Raw genomic sequence first — 24,091 nt, forward strand, 5'->3', positions numbered from 1 at the left:
ATAAGAATAAATAAAAGTGGATACAAATTTTAACTTCTAAAAAGGGAACTCGAAGGCATGCTACAATACACAAGATCATTAACTGCTTAAGGGACTATAATACTGTACTGTATACATGTAGAGATTGCTGATCAACAATTTTCTATCTTTTCCAATATGTTTCAAGTAATAAAACCAACTGATTTATCTTAAAAGATCAATTTTATTAATAAATAACAATACTGTGGGAAAAAAATTAACATCATTGGAACTAATAATGGCAAAATTTTTAAATACATACACATTATGGTTACAAGATAGCAGCAGAAAGAGCTGAATGGAACACATTTCTACTTATTAATGACATCCTTTACTTCTTTTAATTTAATTACTGTACTAGCTTTCAAAAATTAAAAGATGCACTATTTGGGTACCTGCAGATAACTGTAACTTTAATGTATTTTAGTTTTTACTCATAAAAAAATATGAGGTAGTTGGCTGAGTGGCCTTGGTCCCTGGAATAAATTTTTTTAGGAAAGAAATTCCTTCCTTGATATTCTTTATTCTGATTACTCTTGTTTTTTAAAATACCAACTTTGTGATCTACAATAGATATTTTACCTCTATACTATTTTTTTTTATTTCCTCCCAGTCCTACTGTATATTTATCCTCTTCTCAGAATTTTTTCTGCTAAGATTTCTGCTTGTATATATGCTTGCTAAGATTCTTCATTTTAGATGTATCCCTGCTGAGAGTCCTGCTACATATATATCCCTGCTAAGAGTTCTACTTATATATTTTTGTCTTATGGTACTAGTAAAATGACTGCTTCTCTTTTGTGGTGATTTGTGTTAGCTTGCCTTCAGTGTACTGAATCTTTTTCCACCTTATATGAAATGTTCTCTGAACAATTGCACATTCAATATCTTAAAATGTCCATGAAACCTCAGTATGTAATATTTTATTATAATTAATGGCCCTTCTGCATTTAAGAAAAATGAAAGTGGTCAGATGAGATAGGATACAAATGATTGAAAAAAATAAGTCGAGATGATTATAATTTTTTTTTCTTAACACGTCGGCCGTTTCCCACCAAGGCAGGGTGACCCAAAAACCAAGAAAAAGCTTTCATCATCACTCATACATAATCACTGTCTTTGCAGAGGCACTCAGATACGACAGCTTAGACGTCCCTCCAAACTGCCAATATCCCAAACCCCTCTTTTAAAGTGCAGGCATTGTACTTCCCATTTCCAGGACCCAAATCCGGCTAATCGGTTTCCCTGAATCCCTCCACAAAATATTACCCTGCTCACACTCCAACACATCGTCAGGTCCCAAAAACCATTCGTTTCCATTCACTCACACATGCTTGCTGGAATTGCTGATTATAAATATACAGTGGAACCTCGGTATATGACCAGCTCCCTACTCGAACAAAGCTCAGCTTTCGACCAAACAAATACAACCTACCAGAACTTCGCTGTAAACTATTTCGTGTTTCTTGACAATTTTTGGTGTTTTTTTTGTATTATTTGTATAAATAAGTCACCATGGGGCCTACAACGATTGGTAATAACAGCCAACCAAACAGAAAATTAGTTGGGAAGAACTTGTTCGATACTCAAATGGAGCGGCACTCGAACAGCCTTCTTGAATGAATTAAGGTTGCATACCAAGGTTCCACTGTAGTTAAAAACAAAGTAAGAAAATTACTTGAAAGATGAGAAAAGCCAATACAGTGAATGAGATGTTAAGGTTTATGAAGATTTTAAAGAATGCCTAAGAGACCATTATTATACTCCATGTGCAACAGAGAATAGGTATGTTGGTAGAGTACACATAATTAATAATGAACAAAGTGAAGAAATGTGAAGCATTCAAGTGGAACTTTATTTTATTTTTGAGGCATGGTACACCTGTGGTGAGGAATTACAAAACATTTGAGGCACAGTGTACCTGCTCTAATCGATGTAGTAAAATAATTAGGTAGACAATGGTATAGTGGCCCTTCAAGTCAAACTATGATCACCCACACTTTCTCATTCCTTATAAAAATGATTTTTGTTAAATTAATCTATCATTCATTGTGTTGCTGTGCTCCTTCACAACAAAATGTCTTGTGCATCAGTTTTTGTCATTGCCTTATAAGTTTTATCATACCAAACACTTCAATTTTGTCTCTGGTATCTTGGTATCCACACCTCAATTCTTGCTGAATATTACAAGCTAAATATTTCAAATCTTGTACTATCACCCTCTTCCATTCATCAAACTGTATACATAATGATACTTCTCTTCCTCTTTCTTAAAGAACTTCCTTGCTTTTATCCACATAAATGCAGAATTTTGCATATGACAACAATGTAAAATCTGAGCCTTATTCTTTAGCAACTGATGATAAGGCACTGAAATACAAAAGAACAGCCATTCAGGACACCAACACTAAAAATAATAAACTCAACAATGAACTATTCTACTTTTGAACGAGAAAAAGAAGTAGTCCAAAGTGTGAAATCTAAGACTTAAAGCTAAAACTCTTCACTGAGAAATGTGAACTTTTCAGATTATTGGCACTAGTAATAAAGGCTCATAGTCACAAGGTAGGTGAAAATGTATCTTTTACATGACTTCAGTTAAGAAGAATTGGTTTACAACACTATCTCAGTACTGGAAGAAGGTGAAATTAAATTACAGTAACTTATTGATGAGCAGCCTTCATACATGCGGTATGAATACAGGTGCATGTAACAATGAGTGGGTTGAAAGAGCATAAGCTTTTCTCATCCCTCTTATTTCTTAGACTGGTTTTGCCCTCCTATTAAGTTCTGAAGCATATATGGCAAAATCAAGTACAAACTTGAGTATTTATGTTATCACAAGCTTATGTAGACATGAATGCTTTTGCCTACTGCCATCACACTAACAGTATCAGGATGCAAGTATGGTTAATTTTATATAGTAAGGCCCCAACTTATGATGTTATGACTTACAATGTTCCACACTGACAATACTGGCACTTTGGAACCAATAATGATCACTGCAAATGACAATAGTATTTAAAAATTCCCGTTTATTTTTTTTTTTTTAACAAATGCATTTATACTCTGTCTGTTCACTTTATGAATACATGGTGTTCAAAATTGTTTGATATGACATTCATCAAGAATTATATGAAGTGCTTATAATTTTCTAAAGGCTGATCCATAAATTCTCAGTTTTTACGATATCCATTTGTATTTTGCATTATTTTATGCAAGTGTGGAGACTTTATGTTTTGTTTTCGAATTGTAAATTAAATAATCACAGTCTGTAGTAGCCATCACTTCTACTGCTCACATTCTGGATATGTCCAAGGGTGAGGCACAAAACATTGGGAGTTCATGCCACATCCTCCTCCATGCAATTATCCTAACCACTACCTTCTTACACTAGTTACCCTGGAACATTAACTCCTCACCATAACAATGAGGGAGTAGTGAGCATATGTAAAGAATTTTGAAACAGATACATTGCTAGAGTGGGAGTGAATAGAAGAGTGAGAGAGGGAGTCTAGCTGTTGCTTGCCCTATCACCCCCATTTTCTCACACCACACACTCAATCACATTACTATATTGAAAACAACTGCCAAACCCATATGGGACATACAGAAGACTCAAAGACATCAGTAAGAAAAGAGTGAGCATATACAGAGTATCAACTACAATAAAATGAGAAAGAATTGAAGTAAATAGAGAAGGGGGGTAAAACCCTTGTGTAAATAACATTCAAAAGTGAGCCACTGCTAAATGGGAGGTGGACACAAAAAGAAAGCTAGCATCAGGTAGAGTAGGCTCCAAAACCTGGTGGTCCCTGGTCAAGGACAGACAAGGTTATCTGCCTGATGAACTCATTCCACCTCTAAATGGACAGGATGGGACCACCTCTACTAGTAGTCAAGAGAAAATGGACCTCTTTGCCAAACACTTTGCTACCAAAGTGCAAGTTCCTGATCCAGCAAAGGACCCTCCTTGGCTAGCTGCAAGAATTGTGTCAAAACTGTCAGTGGTGACAATAAGACAGGAAGAGGTGCACTTCCTTCTTAAATTGCTTGACCAAGAAAAGGCTGTGGGCCCAGACAAGTTGAGCCCAAGATTGCTGAGATGATGTGCAGACCAGACAGCAGCAGCACTAACTCGCATCTTTCAGCACTGCATAGTACAGTGTAAATGGCCTTCTCTGTGGAAAGAGGCAAATGTAGTCCCTGTTCACAAAAAGAAGAGCAGAGCAGAAATCAGCAACTACAGACCAGTGTCACTCCTATCAATCATTGGCAAGCTCCTTGAGAGAATAATCTCAAGACAAATGACAGTTTTTTGACTACCACTCACTACTTTGTGACCGTCAATATGGCTTCAGGAAAGGTTACTTTGCTGCTGATCTGTTGTTAAACCTCTCCACTAAGTGGCACCAGTCACTGGGTGAATCCAAAGTCAGCTGTGTGGTTGCACTGGACATTGCTGGTGCTTTCGACTGGGTGTGGCACCAGGGCCTCTTAGCAAAACTGCAAGCTCTGGGAACTGCAGGCTCTATGCTATGTCTTCTTAGTGATTACCTTCATGGTAGATCTCTAAGGGTAGTTCTCAATGGAACAGAATCAGCAAGACATCCTATTGGGGCAAGTGTTCCACAAGGAAGTGTTCTGGGACCATTGTTATGGAATGTCTACTTCAATGACCTTCATCTCATCCCAAAATCCCATGCATATGCAGACGACTGTACACTGACATTCACTTATCCAGGAGAAGAGATGCCAGCTGCTCTAAGATACATCAATCACAAGCTAGGAGCTATATCAGCTTGGGGAAATAGATGGCAAGTATCATTTGCACCTGAGAAAACACAAATGATTATGATCTCTAGGCACAAAGATGGTAATGCCGTTGCAGTAGTAAGGATGAATGGGAGGGTGTTAGCACCTGGGGAAGAAGTTGATATCCTTGGGGTGAAATATGACTCCAAACTGACTATGAAAAACCACGTTGTAAATCTTGCAAACAAGGCAGCCAGGAAGCTTACAGCACTTCGCCGTATCTCACATCTACTTGACAGCAGGGGTTGCTAGATTTTGTACGAGGCACAAGTACACTCACACCTTGAGTATGCTCCACTTTCTTGGTTCGCCTGCCCCCCTTCTCATCTGCGACTGCTTGACAGAATAGAGAACAGAGCAAGACGTCTCATCTCTCGCCTGAACCAATCCTGGATAGATCTGTCATTTCAGCAGAGCCTTCAACACAGGAGGGATGTGGGTGGCTTTACTGTTATGTACAAGGCCAATATTGTAAACGTACCACACTTGGATCCACTTCAAGGACAGCGTGAAGCAAGTTTCTATACCACAAGATGTGCAGAAAGCAGCAACTTTACTCTGGCTGTACCCTTCTCCAGAACATCACTTCATCTGAGATCATTTATTCCCAGGATGACTTGTCTGGAACACATTCGTACAGCATTATGATGTCAACGAGATAAAGTCAGTTGATCAGATGAAAATGCTGGCCCACAGATGGCTCCAACTTCATCCTGTTCCCTACTTGTATGTTTCATTACAATAAAAATGCTTTGAAAAGTTAGGGATCCTTAACCTAACCTTGTCAAACCCTGTGTAAAAAGAGAGAGAGAGAGAGAGAGAGAGATAGATGAGAGAGAGAGAGAGGAGAGAGAGGAGAGAGAGGAGAGAGAGAGAGGAGAGAGAGAGGAGAGAGAGAGGAGAGAGAGAGGAGAGAGAGATGAGAGAGAGATGAGAGAGAGAGATGAGAGAGAGAGATGAGAGAGAGATGAGAGAGAGATGAGAGAGAGAGATGAGAAAGAGAGATGAGAGAGAGATGAGAGAGAGAGAGATGAGAGAGAGATAGAGATGAGAGAGAGAGAGAGAGATGAGAGAGAGAGATGAGAGAGAGAGAGAGAGATGAGAGAGAGAGATGACAGAGATGAGAGAGATGAGATGAGAGATGAGAGAGATGAGATGAGAGATATGAGATGAGAGATGAGAGAGATGAGATGAGAGAGGAGAGGAGAGGGAGAGGAGAGGGAGGTGAGATGAGAGATGAGATGAGAGAGAGATGAGAGGAAAGAATAGATAGATGAGAGAGAGAAAAGTGTGTGTGGGGATGTGTGCACACTTGGATGTACATGCCTGTATGTAGTTAAGTGATGAAGTCACAGCTCCTTGTCCAGCCTCTTTGCTAGTCGCTACTAGGTACACTCTTCCCTGGCTCGAAGAGCCTTACTGTACCTCTTCTTAATTGAAGCTATTTATAGATACTGTCTGTCTGTCTGTCTGTCTGTCTGTCTGTCTGTCTGTCTGTCTGTCTGTCTGCCTCTGTCTCTCTGTCTCTCTCTCTCTCTCTCTCTCTCTCTCTCTCCAGCTCCTGCCCATTCCTACACATCTGTACTGTATACTGCACTGTTAATTAACCCATACATAATACATCAATTACACAAATTTTAATATTACAGTATTTCTAGGTGAAAAGGGACAGTATTTTATGTACAATATTAGGTAAATACTCTGTCAAAAACACAAATGAAATTAGAAAACGAATATTATGGCTTTTGACTGCACTTCCAATTAGTATAAGTGTCTGGGAAAATAAATTCAGAGTTTTGAAAACTACTTACAATTTTCTGGAATGACTTAACATCGTAAGTTGGGGGCCCTACGGTATACACATACAGCAACTCTCAAAAATCAAATACAATACCTTCATATGTAAAGATTTGTTAACCCTAAATAGATGATGTGACTATGTTTTGCAATTAAAAATAAGTACCTGTGGCTGTCTTGCTGTGTCTTGGTGTTCACCCTCATCAGTTGCTGAATAAGGGTCATACTGTTGTTGTCCACCTTCCATCTTCACTTGCTGTTGAAACTGTTGCCATTGTTGTTCCAGAGATACTGGTCTATGCTCCTGGTGATTAGGCCGGTTAGTGTAATAATTAGAGGGTGGATGTAGGTGTTGCTGAGGCTGATCTAGTTTCTGTCCCTGAAAGAGAGACAAGAAAAATGAAGGAGACATTTTTCAATGAATACAAGAATCACTAGTGTCAGTGTAAAAATTAAAGCAAATGAAACTTGCGAGAGTATCCAAGCAGCAATTTCCATGGCCAATAACTATCATGAGGAGTGCAAATATCATGTAATTTCTGGTAAAATGCAATACTGCATCAGTTTACATATCTAGAGTACAAAAATACAAAAAAGCTTTCAAAATATTTAAAAATTGTTCTACAATATATAAGAGAATTATCAAGACAGCTGGTAATAACAAGCATGTGATCTTGCTTAAGTGAGTTATACAATTAGTATTGGTATCACTCTGTCCAGAACAAGTTTCATGTGAAAAAACTCCAACTTTTCTTCAAATAACGTTCCAACTGGCAATCTAAAAATAATGTAAAATTATGAGCTAAGACTACAGTTAGACATTTAGTACAATACTTAAACAGGGATAAAAGAAGGTACTATATATCCCAATTCCTATCAATTTCAAAAACTGCAACTAGGGTATAGCAGTTTGAAGAGCTACAAAGCCTTCAAGGAGGAATGAGGGGAAAGGAAGTGTGTTTCATTCACAGTTATAGTTAGTTTAAAGACAAAATTCATTGAAAATTTCCATACAGTATCAGGATTACTGGGAATTTTAAATGTTAAATTTCAAGCTGATCTGAGTGAGTTTTGATTTTGGGGGGGATTTTACTTTTTCAAAATACTGTACATCACATGAAAATATCAATGACAGCATGTAATACTGCATGCAACATACAATTATACTAACTTTTTTTTTTAATACTGATCAATGACAAACATGTAATATTTAAAAATGCAATTCTAAAATAAAAAAGGCAAAAAAGTATCTGCTCAATAAGCACTTTTTTTTTACCTCAATGGCAGTCTTCCACCAGTGACCAAAAAAAAAATCATTCATTCAATTGCTATCTTTCCAGAAGAATGCTGACATCACAATAAAGATCCCCCCCCCACCTATATCCTATATGGGCTAAAGTCTGAAGCAAAACCATTCATTAAAATAAACAAAACACATTAAAATAATAAACAAAAAGAAGGCTTTTCCTAGCTGTTTAATTCTACTGCAAAACACTGTAATGCCAAACACACACAATGCAGTTTCAAAGTCCACAATCACTAACACACTTTATATGATCCTTGAACAAATTTGTTCTAAATTTAAATATTTGATTGAAGCACTATTTAAATATAAAATATTCCCTTTACATAATATTTATATCCTGTATATGAAAAGGATAAAAACAGCAACATTACTATGTCTAAACTTTATCACATGGAGAGACTAAAAGATGAACTGACAAACTTTCTTGCTGGAGAGCTCACGTAATATGTTAAGAACACTAAAAACATTAAGTTCACTTGGCAGGACTAAGAAATGGCTAGTCATTACGATATACTTTATCTAGTGAGCGCTCATGGAGGAAGAGAAACAATACTGCACACACCCTACAAGGTTTAACAAGGAGCTCAAAAACTGCACATATAATGTACTAGCCAGACTCTTGATATCAGGGGTTTCATGCTAAAGTAACCCTGTGCTTCCACCAGATTCAGGACTTCTTACTATACATAGTATAAAAAGACATTATGTGAGCCTTCATTTGGACCATTGATGGCCTTCAAGTTTTCAGACTTCAATGCCTTATGAGCAACAGATGTTACAAAATCATTCGCTATCAAAGTAACACAGTAGAAAGCATTCAAGTTCAATAAACAGTGATATGCTCGAAGGCTTAGGAAAGTTAACATGTTCTTTGGAAATGAAACATTCCCTTGAGAAACTTATCTGCCAGTGTATGTGCCACAAACAAAAATGACACATAGGTAATTGTGAGGTCTATTCACAAAGAAGTATTGTACCCTACAGTAACTTTATGGTATCAAAACATTTAGCAGCATTCTGAATTTTCATTGCCTTTAAATCCAGGAGAGGAACAAGACAGAGATTCGAGACTATAGTACACAGAGTACCCTGTATGATGGCAACTATTTAGGAATTTTGTAAATGTACTTTTAAGAAACATCTACAAGACATACTGAGCTGCACTGAGATGTGCAACTGTGGTGGTGATGGACAACTATGTGGTGGCAACACAAATACAAAGGATGTAAATTCAGATGACTTGGCTTAAAATACTGTAGCAATAACTATAACCTTTTGATACAATCTAAGCTACTTTAGTACTGCATCACCTAATATTTTATTGCATTGCTTATTCATGTGTATTAAAAGTTTCAAATACTACATTCTATGTATGTACAGGTACCATCCGACTTATGACCTGTGTGACATACGACCACTCGACTTACAACCGTGCATCTGACAACCCTGCCAGATGCAGGGTATACTGTAGTTTGATCCTTTACTGACAATGTTTCATCTAAACAAGCAGAGGCAGTAGCAGTAGTTATACATGTGGTGGAAAAGTCAGCCAGTACAAGAGAATGAAAGGTTACAAAAGCTATGGCTTGGGTAGCATAAAAAATAGGTTGGGCAAATGTACATGGATGGATGGATTTGAGAAGGCATGCCCAGTTTGGGCCAACAGGCCTGTTGCAGTGTTCCTCCTCTCATTCTTTTGTTTGTTGTGGAAATCACTTCAATCCATTCATTATTATTGATTGGTTTTCACAAAATAGGTGAATAACTTACTCCCGAGATAATAGCCGAAAATGAACGCATACCCGAACTCGTAAAATATTTTTTCTCCCCAAAACTTTTTTTTCAGTTTTCGTAAGCTACAAGTGTATTACAGTTTGCCCTCATGCTAGATCCGTTTTCTCTCATAAAAGTGATGAAAGAAGGGATAATAAGCCTCATGGCTGGTTTAGGAGAAGCACTGTGCCCAACACAAACAGTTTATTTCCATGAACATTTGCAGCTGGTACATGAGAAAGAAAGGTTACAAAAGCTATGGCTTGGGTAGCATAAAAAATAGGTTGTGCAAATGTACGTATGTATATGGATGGATGGATTTGAGAAGGCATGCCCAGTTTGGGCCAACAGGCCTGTTGCAGTGTTCCTCCTTTCTTATGTAATAGAGAAAGGACACTGAAACACGCCTTCTCAAATCCATCCATATACATTTGCCCAACCTATCTTTTATGCTACCCAAGCCATAGCTTTCATAACCTTTCTTTCTCATGTATCGGCTGCGAATGTTCTCGGAAATTGTTGATATTAGCATTGGCTGCTCTCTCGTTTGTGTCAGCATGCACTTCTACCCAGAAGGTTCCTGTATATCAACACCACAGTCATTGTAGAAAAAAGACACTTATGTACAGTTATTGTAATGATTTTATTTTATTATTTTTGTGTGGAAAAAGACACTTAAGTACAGTTCAGGACATTTATTAAAGGAAACATTTTGCCACAAGTGGCTTCTTCAGTCCTAATACAGAGAAAACTAAGAAAACGTGTATATATAGTGGCAGGAGTCAGGTGAAGTGCCGTGTGGGTACACGTCGTGGTGGTGGTGGGGGTGGCAGTGGTGGTGGTCGTAGTAGTAGTAGTAGTAGTAGTAGTGGAACTAAGGTGGTGAAACAGATGGCTACAGAGGGACCTGTTGTCACCATGTAACAGCAGTTTCCAGAATGGGTAATATCCTGTTGATTAGCAATTTTGAGATACTGTAACTACCGGACTTTTACTTTATAGTGTTACTGACAGCAATTAGTGCAGCTTCTATGCATTTTCTCTGTCTTAAGTCGTCATCTTTAATCACTAGTTTAGCCTCTCTGAATTTCATGCATTGTCCAACATCGTCCCTATGTTGAACACATGCTTTTTTGCGGTCATCATTTCTGCAAGCATTTTTGTGTTTGGTGATCCTAATGTCCAGAGATCTGGCTGTTTCCCCTACATATACTTTGTCACACTCCCCCACATGGTATAGTGTAAATTCCTGCACTTGTGCCAGAATCATGCTTGGGTTTTTGTATCAGGTTCCTAATAGTAGTTGAAGAGCTGGTAGATATTTTAGCCAGTTTTCTGTCAAACATTTTTGAAACGTTAGTGGCAATGTTGCTGACCGTTAAAACTATGTAACTTTGAGGCTTTTCTTCAACTTGATTGGTGTTGTTCTTGTTGAGGATACGTGTCGTACGTTTCCTGCAGTACGTACAAAGTGTGGGGAAAAGTGTAGTGAACTAAAAGAATTGGTGATGTATGTGCATTCTTCTTCAAGGAACTGTGGACTGGAAATTCTGTAGGCTCTCAGAAAGAAGCCAGTAACTACCCCTCTTTTAGTTCTGGTGTCATGGTGAGAGAAGAAATGTAGAAGATCGTTCTTGTAGGTAGGTTTCCAGTACACTTTTAGAGAAAGTCTGTTTTCACCAGTACATAGGAGAACATCGAGAAAAGGTAATTGGTTGTCCTTCTCTTCCTCTAGTGTAAATTTAATAGTAGGTTCCAGAGTGTTGATGATGCCACGTACATCTAGATTTTTGGGTACAATGACCAAAATATCATCAATGTACTGCATCCATGTAACTGAACTAGGGATGTTACCGAGGAACAGTCTGGATTCTAGGTCCTCTTGTACTTCTTGTCTTCAAACCTAAAGCAGTTATAATGAACACAAAGTTCGACAAGGCTCACAAAGTCTTGATGGGGTACAGGCAACTCTGTATTAACAAGAAGTACAAACAACTCTTCAGGCTAGCCATGGGATCCCCTCTTAGTGCAGTACTTGCCAATTTATACATGGAGGACCTAGAATCCAGACGGATCCTCAGTAGCATCCCCAGTTCAGTTACATGGATGTGGTACGTTGACGATATTTTGGTCATTGTACCCAAAAATCTAGACGTACGTGGCATCCTCAACACTCTGGAACCTACCAATAAATTTACACTAGAGGAAGAGAAGGACAGCCAATTACCTTTTCTCGACGTTCTCCTATGTACAGGTAAAAACGGACTTTCTTTTAAAGTGTACCGGAAACCTACCTACAAGAACGATCTTCTATATTTCTTCTCTCACCATGACACCAGAACTAAAAGAGGGGTAGTTACTGGCTTCTTTCTGAGAGCCTACAGAATTTTAAGTCCACAGTTCCTCGAAGAAGAATGCACATACATCACCAATTCTTTTAGTTCACTACACTTTCCCCTACACTTCATACGTGACTGCAGGAAACGTGCGACACATATCCTAAACAAGAGCAACACCAATCAAGTTGAAGAAAAGCCTTCAAGTTACATCGTTTTACCGGTCAGCAACGTTGCCACTAACGTTTCAAAAATGTTTGACAGAAAACTGGCTAAAATATCTACCAGCTCTTCAACTACTATTAGGAACCTGATACAAAAACCCAAGCATGATTCTGGCACAAGTGCAGGAATTTACACTATACCATGTGGGGGAGTGTGACAAAGTATATGTAGGGGAAACAGGCAGATCTCTGGACATTAGGATCACCGAACACAAAAATGCTTGCAGAAATGATGACCGCAAAAAAGCATGTGTTCAACATAGGGATGATGTTGGACACCGCATGAAATTCAGTGAGGCTAAACTAGTGATTAAAGACGACGACTTAAGGTGGAGAAAATGTTTAGAAGTTGCATTAATTGCTGTCAATAACAATATAAAGCAAAAGTCCGGTAGTTACAGTATCTCAAATTTGCTAATCAACAGGATATTACCCATTCTGGAAACTGCTGTTACATGATGACAACAGGTCCCTCTGTAGCCATCCGTCTCATTTCCTTAGTAGTCATTGTTCCGCCGCCGCCACCTCTACCCACACGACACTTCACCTGACTCCTGCCATTATATATACGTGTTTTCTTAGTTTTCTCTGTATTAGGACTGAAGAAGCCACTCATGGCGAAACGTTTCCTTTAACCCTTTCAGGGATTCGGCCATACTAGTACGGCTTACACCCCAGGGTTTTTGACGTACTAGTACGCCTAAATTCTAGTGCCCTCAAATCTAGTGAGAGAAAGCTGGTAGGCCTACATATGAAAAAATGGGTCTTTGTGGTCAGTGTGCGCAGTATAAAAAAAATCCTGCAGCACACAGTGCGTAATGTGAAAAAAAAAACTTTGTGTTTTTGGATTAAAACAGCGACTTTGCACTTTATTTTTGTATGGTATTTATTATTGTATTCTAGTTTTCCTGGTCTCATTTTATAGAATGGAAGACATATTACAGAAATTGAGATGATTTTGACTGGTTTTACAAAGAAAAGTACCTTGAAATTGAGCTCAAAGTAGCAGAAATGTTCGAGTTTTACCAAAGTTCAAAAGTAAACAAATCATGCTAAGCATCCATTACACATCAACTGGTGAGTCTAATATTCTTTCACAAGTGAGCTGATATTATTTATACCATTCATACACTAATGCAGTAGTCTGCATAACAGTAAATCTTCTATTTTTTGTGAGAATAAAAATTCAAAGTGGAAAGCAAAAGAATGTAAGAGGGGCATGGGGACGTGACTAATGAACAGAGGAAATGTTATTTTAGTGCCAGGAATGTCCGACTTGTTTATTCTGGACCCTATTCGGAAATTGGCATTTTTTGAAATTTGTGGGAAATTGGCAAAATTGCTAAATTCTGACCACTTTATTGGATAGTTGAAATTGGTAAATGGGTGGTTTCTTGAACTCATTCGATAGAAAAAATGGAGTTCTAGCGAAATAGTTATGATTTTTGTCAACTACTACACTGGAATTGGCCGAAAATAGGGCTCAAAGTGGGCAAAATCGCCGATGCATAAACATCGTTGAGACCACTAACTTCGCGAGAGCATAATTTCTTAAGTTTTCAATCAAATTTCATACTTTTGGTGTCATTACGATCGGGAAAAGATTCTCTATCTTCTCATAAGAAAAAATAATTTTTTTTTTGAAAATTTGGCAACCCTGAGAACAAGTCTCGGAGAGGACCTGGGGACCCTGAAAGGGTTAATATATGTCCTGAACTGTACATAAGTGTCTTTTTCCACATCTTGTCGGTATCACCATATCATTGCCTTATTATTTTTGTACTTCACTTTTCACTTTACTTTTTATGCTGTTAGTACTGCATTTTATATTGTAAGGTTCAGGAGAAACACTGTGCACGACACAAACAGTTATTTATTTCCGAGAACATTTGCATACAAAACAATATGTTTGAATTCACTTCGAATTTAAGAAAATGCATGAACAGAAAAGTAGTGGAAGTAAATGGTATAAAATGCCAACACAATGGAAAAAATAAACACATAAGCAGTATAATGTGATCCTTTATTGACAACGTTTTCATAGGAAGAAGTCAGGAGGAGAATGCCGAGTGAGAGGGGCTGGATTTGAGTGGAATTTGCACATAAATAAATAGAATTATCAAAGCTTATTGCTTGGGTAGCATTGAAAATTGGGTTGGGTAAATAGGTACGTAATTCTGTTAGTGGGATGGATTGTGAAAGACCTGCCTAGTATGGGCCAAAAGGCCTGCTGCAGTGTTCCTCTTTTATGTTCTTATGGAACACTGCAGAAGGTCTACTCATATATGTGTACTTGTCCAATCTCTTCATAAATCTACCCAAGGTCCTAGACTCTATCACCCTACTCGGAAGACTGTCACATGCAGGTTCAGATTCAACCTACCCAGCATTCTCCACCTGACTCCATCCTATAAATACTCACGTACCTTTCACCCAGAAACATCTGTTTGTGACTTGATAAAGCCCACTGTGTGGGCAAAATGTTGCCAAAAAAAGGATCACATTATATTGCTTTTGTGTTTCCACTGTGTTGGTATTTTATACCATATACTTCCATTGTACTTTTCTGTTCATGTATTTTCTTACATTCGAAGTGAATTCCAACACACTGTTTTGTATGCAAATGTTCTCGGTAATAAACAACTGTTTGTGTCGTGCACAGTGTTTCTCCTGAACTTTACAGTATAAAATACAGTACTAACAGCATAAAAAGTAAAGTAAAAAATGAAATACAAAAATAATAAAATCATTAAAATAACTGTGATGTTGAATTACAGGAACCTTCTGGGTAGAAGTGCTGACACAAGCAAGAGAGAACAGCCGACACTAATATCAACAATTTCCAAGAACATTTGCAGCTGATACATGAGAAAGGTTACGAAAGCTATGGCTTGGGTAGCATAAAATATAGGCTGGGCAAATGTATATCGATGGATCTGAGAAGGCATGTTTCAGTGTCCCTTCTCTATTACATAAGAACATAAGAAAGGAGGAACACTGCAGCAGGCCTGTTGGCCCAAACTGGGCATGCCTTCTCAAATCCATCCTTCCATATACATACATTTGTCCAACCTATTTTTTATGATACCCAAGTCATAGCTTTTGTAACCTTTCTTACTCATGTACCAGCTGCAAATGTTCATGGAAATAAACAACTGTTTGTGTTGTGCACAGTGTTTCTCCTAAACCAACCATAATGCTTATTATCCCTTCTTTCGTCACTCTATGAGAGAAAACGGATCTAACATGAGGGTAAACTGTAACACACACTTGTAGCTTACGAAAACACTAAAAAAAAAAAAAAAAAAAAAGGGTACTCTTGGGGAGGGAAAAATATTTCCCGAATTCGGGTATGTGTGTATTTTTGGCTATTATCTTGGAAGTAAGTTATTCACTTATTTTATGAAAACCAATCAACAATAATGAATGGATTGAAGAAATTTCCACAACAAACATAAAAGAAGTATCCCTATCGGCAATTTTCTAAGGCTCGACTTACGTCCTTTTTGACATACAACCAGGTGGTTGGAACCAAGTTCGGTTGTAAGTTAGATGGTACCTGTATATTCATAGTTGGCATGATGTGGTATACAGCCTCTCCTCATTTAATGATTGAATTCTGTTCCTAAGACCAAGCTGGTAGACAAATTCGTCGCTAAGGACCCTACTATAATGGTAGTGGGTTCGTGTCAACCATCTTTGATATTGTTTTAATGTCACCTTTGCACCATTTATAACATTTTTAGTATATTTTAAATGTTTACACAGTAATGTACTGCATATTGTAATAAACAAAATACAGTGGTTCCTCAATTATCGTCCTTAATCCGTTCCTGGAAGTGGGACTATTATCGAAATAGACGATTTTCGAATCAATTTTCCCCATAAGAAATAATGTAAATCCAATTAATTTGTTTCAGACACCCAGAAGTATCAACAACAATTTTTTTTACCTAAAAGATAGATTTACATGCACAAAATAATGAACATTCAACATGACAGTTACCTTTATTGAAGGCTGTTGTTGATGAATGGAAGACAGGGAGGAGGAGAGAGGGAAGAGAGGTTATTGTTTGGAAGGGGAATCCCCCTCCATAAGGACTCTAAGTCACTTCAGGGGTCACTTCCCTAGCATAAATATAGATTTACATGCAGAAAAAATGACAAATAAATGAACATTGGTAATAGGGGTAGTTGATGAGTGGAATGGTCTGTCTAGTAGGGTGATCGAAGCTAAAACATTGGCTAGTTTCAAATTTAGGTTGGATAAATACATGAGTGAGAGGGGTTGGATTTGAGTCGGACTTGCACCTGAGCTTATTGCTTGGGTAGCATTTGTTTTGTTAGTGGGTTGGATTTGTGAAGGACCGGCCTAGTATGGACCAGCAGGCCTACTGCAGTGTTCCTCCTTTCTTATGTTCTTATTGGAGACTTGTTTGTGTGAGGGAGGGATGACAAGTTTATTGTTGGAGAATATGACACTAATATCAACTCTATGGCTTATTTATCTATCACAATTCAACTAATATGACATAATAAACAATATTATTAACATAGAAACATGGAATATATTCTAGAATGAATAAAATAAGTCATTACGTATGCCACGAGAGGTGTTGTGTTGTTGTTGTTGGGTATATAAGGGCCACTGAGAGAAAGCCGTCCATAATGGTGGTGAAGCAGCAGCTGAGGCGGTGGTGTTTTCTGTAGCCCTATATAACTCCAGCAACATTGGAGGAGTTCGTAGAATCGCTGAATCACTAAAGAAAGAACCCTCTACCACTATCACTACGACCTTCTACCACTATTACAACTGTTACCACCATCACTACTACCTTCTACCACCATCAACCACTATCACAACTGCTTCCACTCTATCACCACCACCTTTGTATTTTTCTACAAACTTTTTCATAAATTGTATGTGTTTCTCACATTCTTTACCAAAGGGCTGGCACTAGAAGCTTTCTTTGGAGCCATGGTAGCTTATTTAGCACTTGCAAGCACTAAAATCAATGGAATATTATGAAATATTTCGTAGGAGCATGTGAGGGGACCGTCGCTCACTGGTAAACAATGGCACACTGGCTGGGAAGGCAGGCCCAGGCGGCTCAGAGCGTGAGTACCCGTCCCAGACGAAGGACGATTAGCGAGTTAACGGACCATTTGCGAGCCAATGTTTAGACGAAATAACGAGACTACGTATTTCCGAAATGGATGACTTTCAGGCCGGACAATTATTGAGGGACCACTGTAGAGGAAATCAGCTCCAATATACGTACATTATTTAGGTATGCATACTGGTCAGAGAGCCCATCGTAAGTCTGGGTCATTGTTAAACGAGTACTTCACAAAGTGTGGAGAGGTTGTATACCATTTTACAACTACCCATAACCCACGAATTGGCAGTGAAACTGAAACATTTCAGTCTGTCCTGTTCAGATTAGGGTGTGATGGAACCCCGAGTTTCGTCCTTAATGTCTTCCAGGAGCTAGGATTAAAGTCAAAACATCCTAAAGTTGAAGCAATATTTCCCATAAGAAATAATGTACAGTGGACCCTCAATCAACGGCATTAATCCGTTCCAGAGAGCTAGCAATTAGTCGAATTAATTTTCCCCATGAGAAATAATGGAATCCAATTAATCCGTGGCAGCCAGCCAAAAATATTAAAAAAAAAAATTTTTTTTTTTAAAGATTAAATATAAATACATGTACATACATACAGAAAACAATGACAAATATAAAGCACTAATAAAATGGATAAATGAACATTTAACATCACATTTACCTTTATTGACATATCTTTACTAACTTGACTTGTTGGTGTATGACAGACACGTAGGAGGCAAGAGGAAGACAAGTTTATTATGCTTCAACATGATGCTAATATCATCTCTACAGCTTATTTATCTATCTCAATTCATCTTATAATATGACATTATAAGCAATATTAATAACATAGAAACATGATATATACTCTAGAATGAATAAAATATGTCATAATGTATGAGGGGAGTAAATGGAGTAAGTGTTATTGTTGGGTTTAAGGGCCACCACCGAGAGAAGCCGTGTTTGTGGCGGTGGAGGATTTTTGCCAGCACCACCATCACACTTAAACAATGTATGTAATTTATAAATAAGAAATATTTACATGTTAATTTATAAATAAGAAATATTTACATTTTAATTTATAAATAAGTTTATTCAGGTATACACAAATACAGTTACATAGATTATCATACATAGCAGCTTGTGTAAAGTACCTAGGATAACCCAAAAAAGTCAGTGTGTCTTATGTAGTATTTCCATTGGGATCCTTCTATATTTTTTTTTTTCAACAAGTCGGCCGTCTCCCACCGAGGCAGGGTGGCCCAAAAAAGAAAGAAAATCCCCAAAAAGAAAATACTTTCATCATTCAACACTTTCACCACACTCACACATTATCACTGTTTTTGCAGAGGTGCTCAGAATACAACAGTTTAGAAGCAAATGATAAGAAAGAGATGATTGCGGATGTTATGAATGAGAAGAAGCTGGATGTCCTGGCTTTAAGTGAAACAAAGCTGAAGGGGGTGGGAGAGTTTCAATGGAGAGGAATAAATGGGATTAGGTCAGGGGTTTCAAATAGAGTTAGAGCTAAAGAAGGAGTAGCAATAATGTTGAAGGATAAGCTATGGCAGGAAAAGAGGTACTATAAATGTATTAATTCAAGGATTATGTGGAGTAAAATAAAGACTGGATGTGAAAAGTGGTTTATAATAAGCGTGTATGCACCTGGAGAAGACAGAAGTGTAGAGAGAGAGAGATTGATTTTGGGAATGTTGAGTGAATGCATGGGGAGTTTTGAATCAAGTGTGAGAGTAATGGTGGTTGGGGATTTCAATGCTAAAGTGGGTAAAAATGTTATGGAGGGAGTAGTAGGTAAATTTGGGGTGCCAGGGGTAAATGTAAATGGGGAGCCTTTAATTGAGCTATGTGTAGAAAGAGATTTGGCAATAAGTAATACATATTTTATGAAAAAGAGGATAAATAAATATACAAGGTATGATGTAGCACATAATGAAAGTAGTTTATTAGATTATGTATTGGTGGATAAAAGATTGATGGGTAGGCTCCAGGATGTACATGTTTATAGAGGGGCAACTGATATATCGGATCATTATTTAGTTGTAGCTACAGTTAGAGTAAGAGGTAGATGGTAAAAGAGGAAGGTGGCAACAACAAGTAAGAGGGAGGTGAAAGTGTATAAACTAAGGGAGGAGGAAGTTCGGGTGAGATATGAGCGACTATTGGCAGAAAGGTGGGCTAGTGCAAAGATGAGTAGTGGGGAGGTTGAAGAGGGTTGGAGTAGTTTTAAAAATGCAGTATTAGAATGTGGGGCAGAAGTTTGTGGTTATAGGAGGGTGGGGGTAGGAGGAAACAAGAGTGATTGGTGGAATGATGAAGTAAAGGGTGTGATAAAAGAGAAAAAGGTAGCTTATGAGAGGTTTTTACAAAGCAGAAGTGTTATAAGAAGAGCAGAGTATATGGAGAGTAGAAGAAAGGTGAAGAGAGTGGTGAGAGGGTGCAAAAGGAGAGCAGATGATAGAGTGGGAGAGACACTGTCAAGAAGTTTTAATGAAAATAAGAAAAAAAATTGGAGCGAGTTAAACAAGAAAGCCAAGGGAAAGTATGGATTTGTCAGTTAAAAACAGAGTAGGGGAGTTAGTAGATGGGGAGATGGAGGTATTAGGTAGATGGCGAGAATATTTTGAGGAACTTTTAAATGTTAAGGAAGAAAGAGAGGCGGTAATTTCATGCACTGGTCAGGGAGGTATACCATCTTTTAGGAGTGAAGAAGAGCAGAATGTAAGTGTGGGGGAGGTACGTGAGGCATTACGTAGAATGAAAGGGAAGCTTACAGCACTTCGCCGTATCTCGCATCTGCTTGACAGTAGGGGTTGCAAGATTCTGTACGAGGCACAAGTACGCTCACACCTTGAGTATGCTCCACTTTCTTGGTTTGCCTGCCCCCCCCCCTCTCATCTGCAACTGCTTGACAGAGTAGAGAACAGAGCAAGACGTCTCATCTCTCGCCTGGACCCATCCTGGATAGATCTGTCATTTCAGCAGAGCCTTCAACATAGGAGGGATGTGGGTGGCCTTACTGTTATGTACAAGGCCAATATTGTCAAAATACCACACTTGGATCCACTTCGAGGACAGTGTGAAACAAGCTTTTATGCCACAAGACGGGCAGAAAGCAGCAACTTCACTCTGGCTGTACCCTTCTCCAGAACATCACTCCATCTGAGATCATACATACCCAGGATGACTCGAGTATGGAACACATTCGTACAGCATAATGATGTCAAGGAGATAAAGTCAGTTGATCAAATGAAAATGCTGGCCCACAGATGGCTCCAACTTCATCCTGTTCCCTACTTGTATGTCTCATAACAATAAAAATGCTTTCAAATGAGCTGATGTAGGTAACAGCTCTTAGCTTGCCAATAAAGTTAGGAATCCTTAACCTGTAAATAGCTTGTCAATAAAGCTAGGGATCCTTAACCATGTCAAACCCTGTGTAAAAAAAAAAAAAAAAAAAAAAAAAGCAGCTGGAACTGATGGGATTATGACAGAAATGTTAAAAGCAGGGGGGGGATATAGTGTTGGAGTGGTTGGTACTTTTGTTTAATAAATGTATGAAAGACGGGAAGGTACCTAGGGATTGGCAGAGAGCATGTATAGTCCCTTTATATAAAGGGAAAGGGGACAAAAGAGCATGTATAGTCCCTTTATATAAAGGGAAAGGGGACAAAAGAGATTGCAAAAATTATAGAGGAATAAGTTTACTGAGTATACCAGGAAAAGTGTACGGTAGGGTTATAATTGAAAGAATTAGATGTAAGACAGAATGTAGGATTGCGGATGAGCAAGGAGGTTTCAGAGTGGGTAGGGGATGTGTAGATCAAGTGTTTACATTGAAGCATATATGTGAACAGTATTTAGATAAAGGTAGGGAAGTTTTTATTGCATTTATGGATTTAGAAAAGGCATATGATAGAGTGGATAGAGGAGCAATGTGGCAGATGTTGCAAGTATATGGAATAGGTGGTAAGTTATTGAATGCTGTAGTTTTTATGAGGATAGTGAGGCTCAGGTTAGGGTGTGTAGAAGAGAGGGAGACTACATCCCGGTAAAAGTAGGTCTTAGACAGGGATGTGTAATGTCACCATGGTTGTTTAATATATTTATAGATGGGGTTGTAAAGGAAGTAAATGCTAGGGTGTTCAGGAGAGGGGTGGGATTAAATTTTGGGGAATCAAATTCAAAATGGGAATTGACACAGTTACTTTTTGCTGATGATACTGTGCTTATGGGAGATTCTAAAGAAAAATTGCAAAGGTTAGTGGATGAGTTTGGGAATGTGTGTAAAGGTAGAAAGTTGAAAGTGAACATAGAAAAGAGTAAGGTGATGAGGGTATCAAATGATTTAGATAAAGAAAAATTGGATATCAAATTGGGGAGGAGGAGTATGGAAGAAGTGAATGTTTTCAGATACTTGGGAGTTGACGTGTCGGCGATGGATTTATGAAGGATGAGGTTAATCACAGAATTGATGAGGGAAAAAAGGTGAGTGGTGCGTTGAGGTATATGTGGAGTCAAAAAACGTTATCTACGGAGGCAAAGAAGGGAATGCATGAAAGTATAGTAGTACCAACACTCTTATATGGGTGTGAAGCTTGGGTGGTAAATGCAGCAGCGAGGAGACGGCTGGAAGCAGTGGAGATGTCCTGTTTAAGGGCAATGTGTAGTGTAAATATTATGCAGAAAATTCGGAGTGTGGAAATTAGGAAAAGGTGTGGAGTTAATAAAAGTATTAGTCAGAGGGCAGAAGAGGGGTTGTTGAGGTAGTTTGGTTATTTAGAGAGAATGGATCAAAGTAGAATGACATGGAAAGCATATAAATCTATAGGGAAAGGAAGGCGGGGTAGGGGTCGTCCTCGAAAGGGTTGGAGAGAGGGGGTAAAGGAGGTTTTGTGGGCGAGGGGCTTGGATTTCCAGCAAGCGTGCGTGAGCGTGTTAGATAGGAGTGAATGGAGATGAATAGTACTTGGGACCTGACGATCTGTTGGAGTGTGAGGAGGGTAATATTTAGTGAAGGGATTCAGGGAAACCGGTTATTTTCATATAGTCGGACTTGAGTCCTGGAAATGGGAAGTACAATGCCTGCACTTTAAAGGAGGGGTTTGGGATATTGGCAGTTTGGAGGGATATGTTGTGTATCTTTATATGTATATGCTCCTTCTATATATTTACACTTAATATATTTACTTTTATGCTTACACTTTTATATTTACACTTACCTTGGAGATGTTAGTTTAATTAGTTAGTTTGATGGAGGAGATGCTGGCAGAGGTTTAGGGTAGTGGAAGATAGCAGGCCGGCGTATGTTCAGCGGATGTACATACATCCAACAACATTGGAGAGTTACTTTCGTGTCATTTTTCTATAGCTTACTCGTTTAACTTGCTACACTGTTAATTCTACACTTCGTCGCTGGCTGGCACTATAGCCTTTATCGATACCTGCTGCTTTAGTATCGTATATATTGTAGAATCACTGAATCACTGCAGAAGACACATTCTCCCCTCTCTCTTCCTCCTCCACTTTGGTACTTTGCTACAAGTTTTTTCTTGAATTTTATTGTGTTTCTTTCCTTCTTTATCACAGGGCTGGCACTAGAAACTTTCTTTGGGCCCATGGTGGCTTATTTAGCACTAAAAACACTGGAATAAAAAATATATTGCAGGTACACTTGGAATTGACCGAAATGGCTCGTAAACACTGGCACACTTGCTGTACATGGAGTCTTGGAGTGGCTGGGCCCGTTCAGGCCATGCTCTGGCCCCAGGGACAAGTTCAGGACGAACGTCGTTAGACGAGTTTTTTGCCGTTGGTAGAGCATTTTTTTTTACGCCAAAGAGAGCCGTTAGACGAATTTGCCGTTACTTGATTCTGCTGTTAGTTGAGGGTCCACTGTAAATCCAAATAATCCGTTCCTGCTGTCAGGAGGCATGACAAAATAGTACTTCAATATGATGTTATTATCAACTCTATGTCTTATTTATCTATCACAATTCATTTAATATGACAAACAAAATAACATAAAAGCCTGATATACACTCTAGAATGAATAAAATATGTATGTCATTACAAATGTGGTGGCGGGGGAAGACGGCGCTTGCGGGCATTCTTGTTCCAGCTATGAAAACATATTCCCATTCTTTCCTTCTTCAGACGTGTTAGTATAAGAGAAAACGGAGTTTGAGGCAAACTGCATTAGATCACTTCTTTCATAAGAAAACCATAATGTACAAATGAACTGATGTACATACACCATTTACATACCTTGCAGAAGATAGGCAGGGCAGCTTATGCTGTGAGTGAACATAAACCATTTGTGTCCGGACTGCTAACAACAACAACAACAGGTTTGTTTACAAAACTTGGCAAACCTTCTACACTCTCATGTACTCATCTTGTTTACTCACCTCTCACGCTACATTAAGACTACAAATATTTTAAGGTAAGTAATGAGTGTACTGTTTATGCATTTTATCACTCTAGGGCACTTTAAATGCCTAGTATACAGTTGACCCCCGTTATTCGATGGCATCGGTATTCGATAAATCCGGTATTCGATGCATTTTAACGCAAAAATTTCGCCTCAGAATCTGATCGAAAACCCGGTATTCAATGCGATTCGTACGAGACGTGTCCATGTGTGGCCTGAACTGCCCCGTGTGTGCCAGTGTTTACAAGCCAGGCAGTGTG

The 24,091-nt window shown here is 38.5% G+C and overlaps 1 protein-coding gene across 7 annotated transcripts in view; it reads right to left on the minus strand.

The window, feature by feature from the left end:
• The window catches only part of LOC128685489 (uncharacterized), a 254,154-nt gene that overhangs the window by 106,640 nt on the left and 123,423 nt on the right, over window positions 1-24,091 (minus strand). For all 7 annotated transcript variants that reach the window (XM_053772051.2, XM_053772052.2, XM_053772049.2 and 4 more), the window contains one exon: window positions 6,797-7,009. In XM_053772051.2, coding sequence (XP_053628026.2) covers window positions 6,797-7,009 — 213 coding nt within the window. The remainder of the gene's footprint in view (window positions 1-6,796; window positions 7,010-24,091) is intronic.

This window comes from Cherax quadricarinatus, chromosome 8 (genome assembly GCF_038502225.1).
Source record: "Cherax quadricarinatus isolate ZL_2023a chromosome 8, ASM3850222v1, whole genome shotgun sequence".
Taxonomy (NCBI): Eukaryota; Metazoa; Arthropoda; class Malacostraca; order Decapoda; family Parastacidae; genus Cherax; species Cherax quadricarinatus.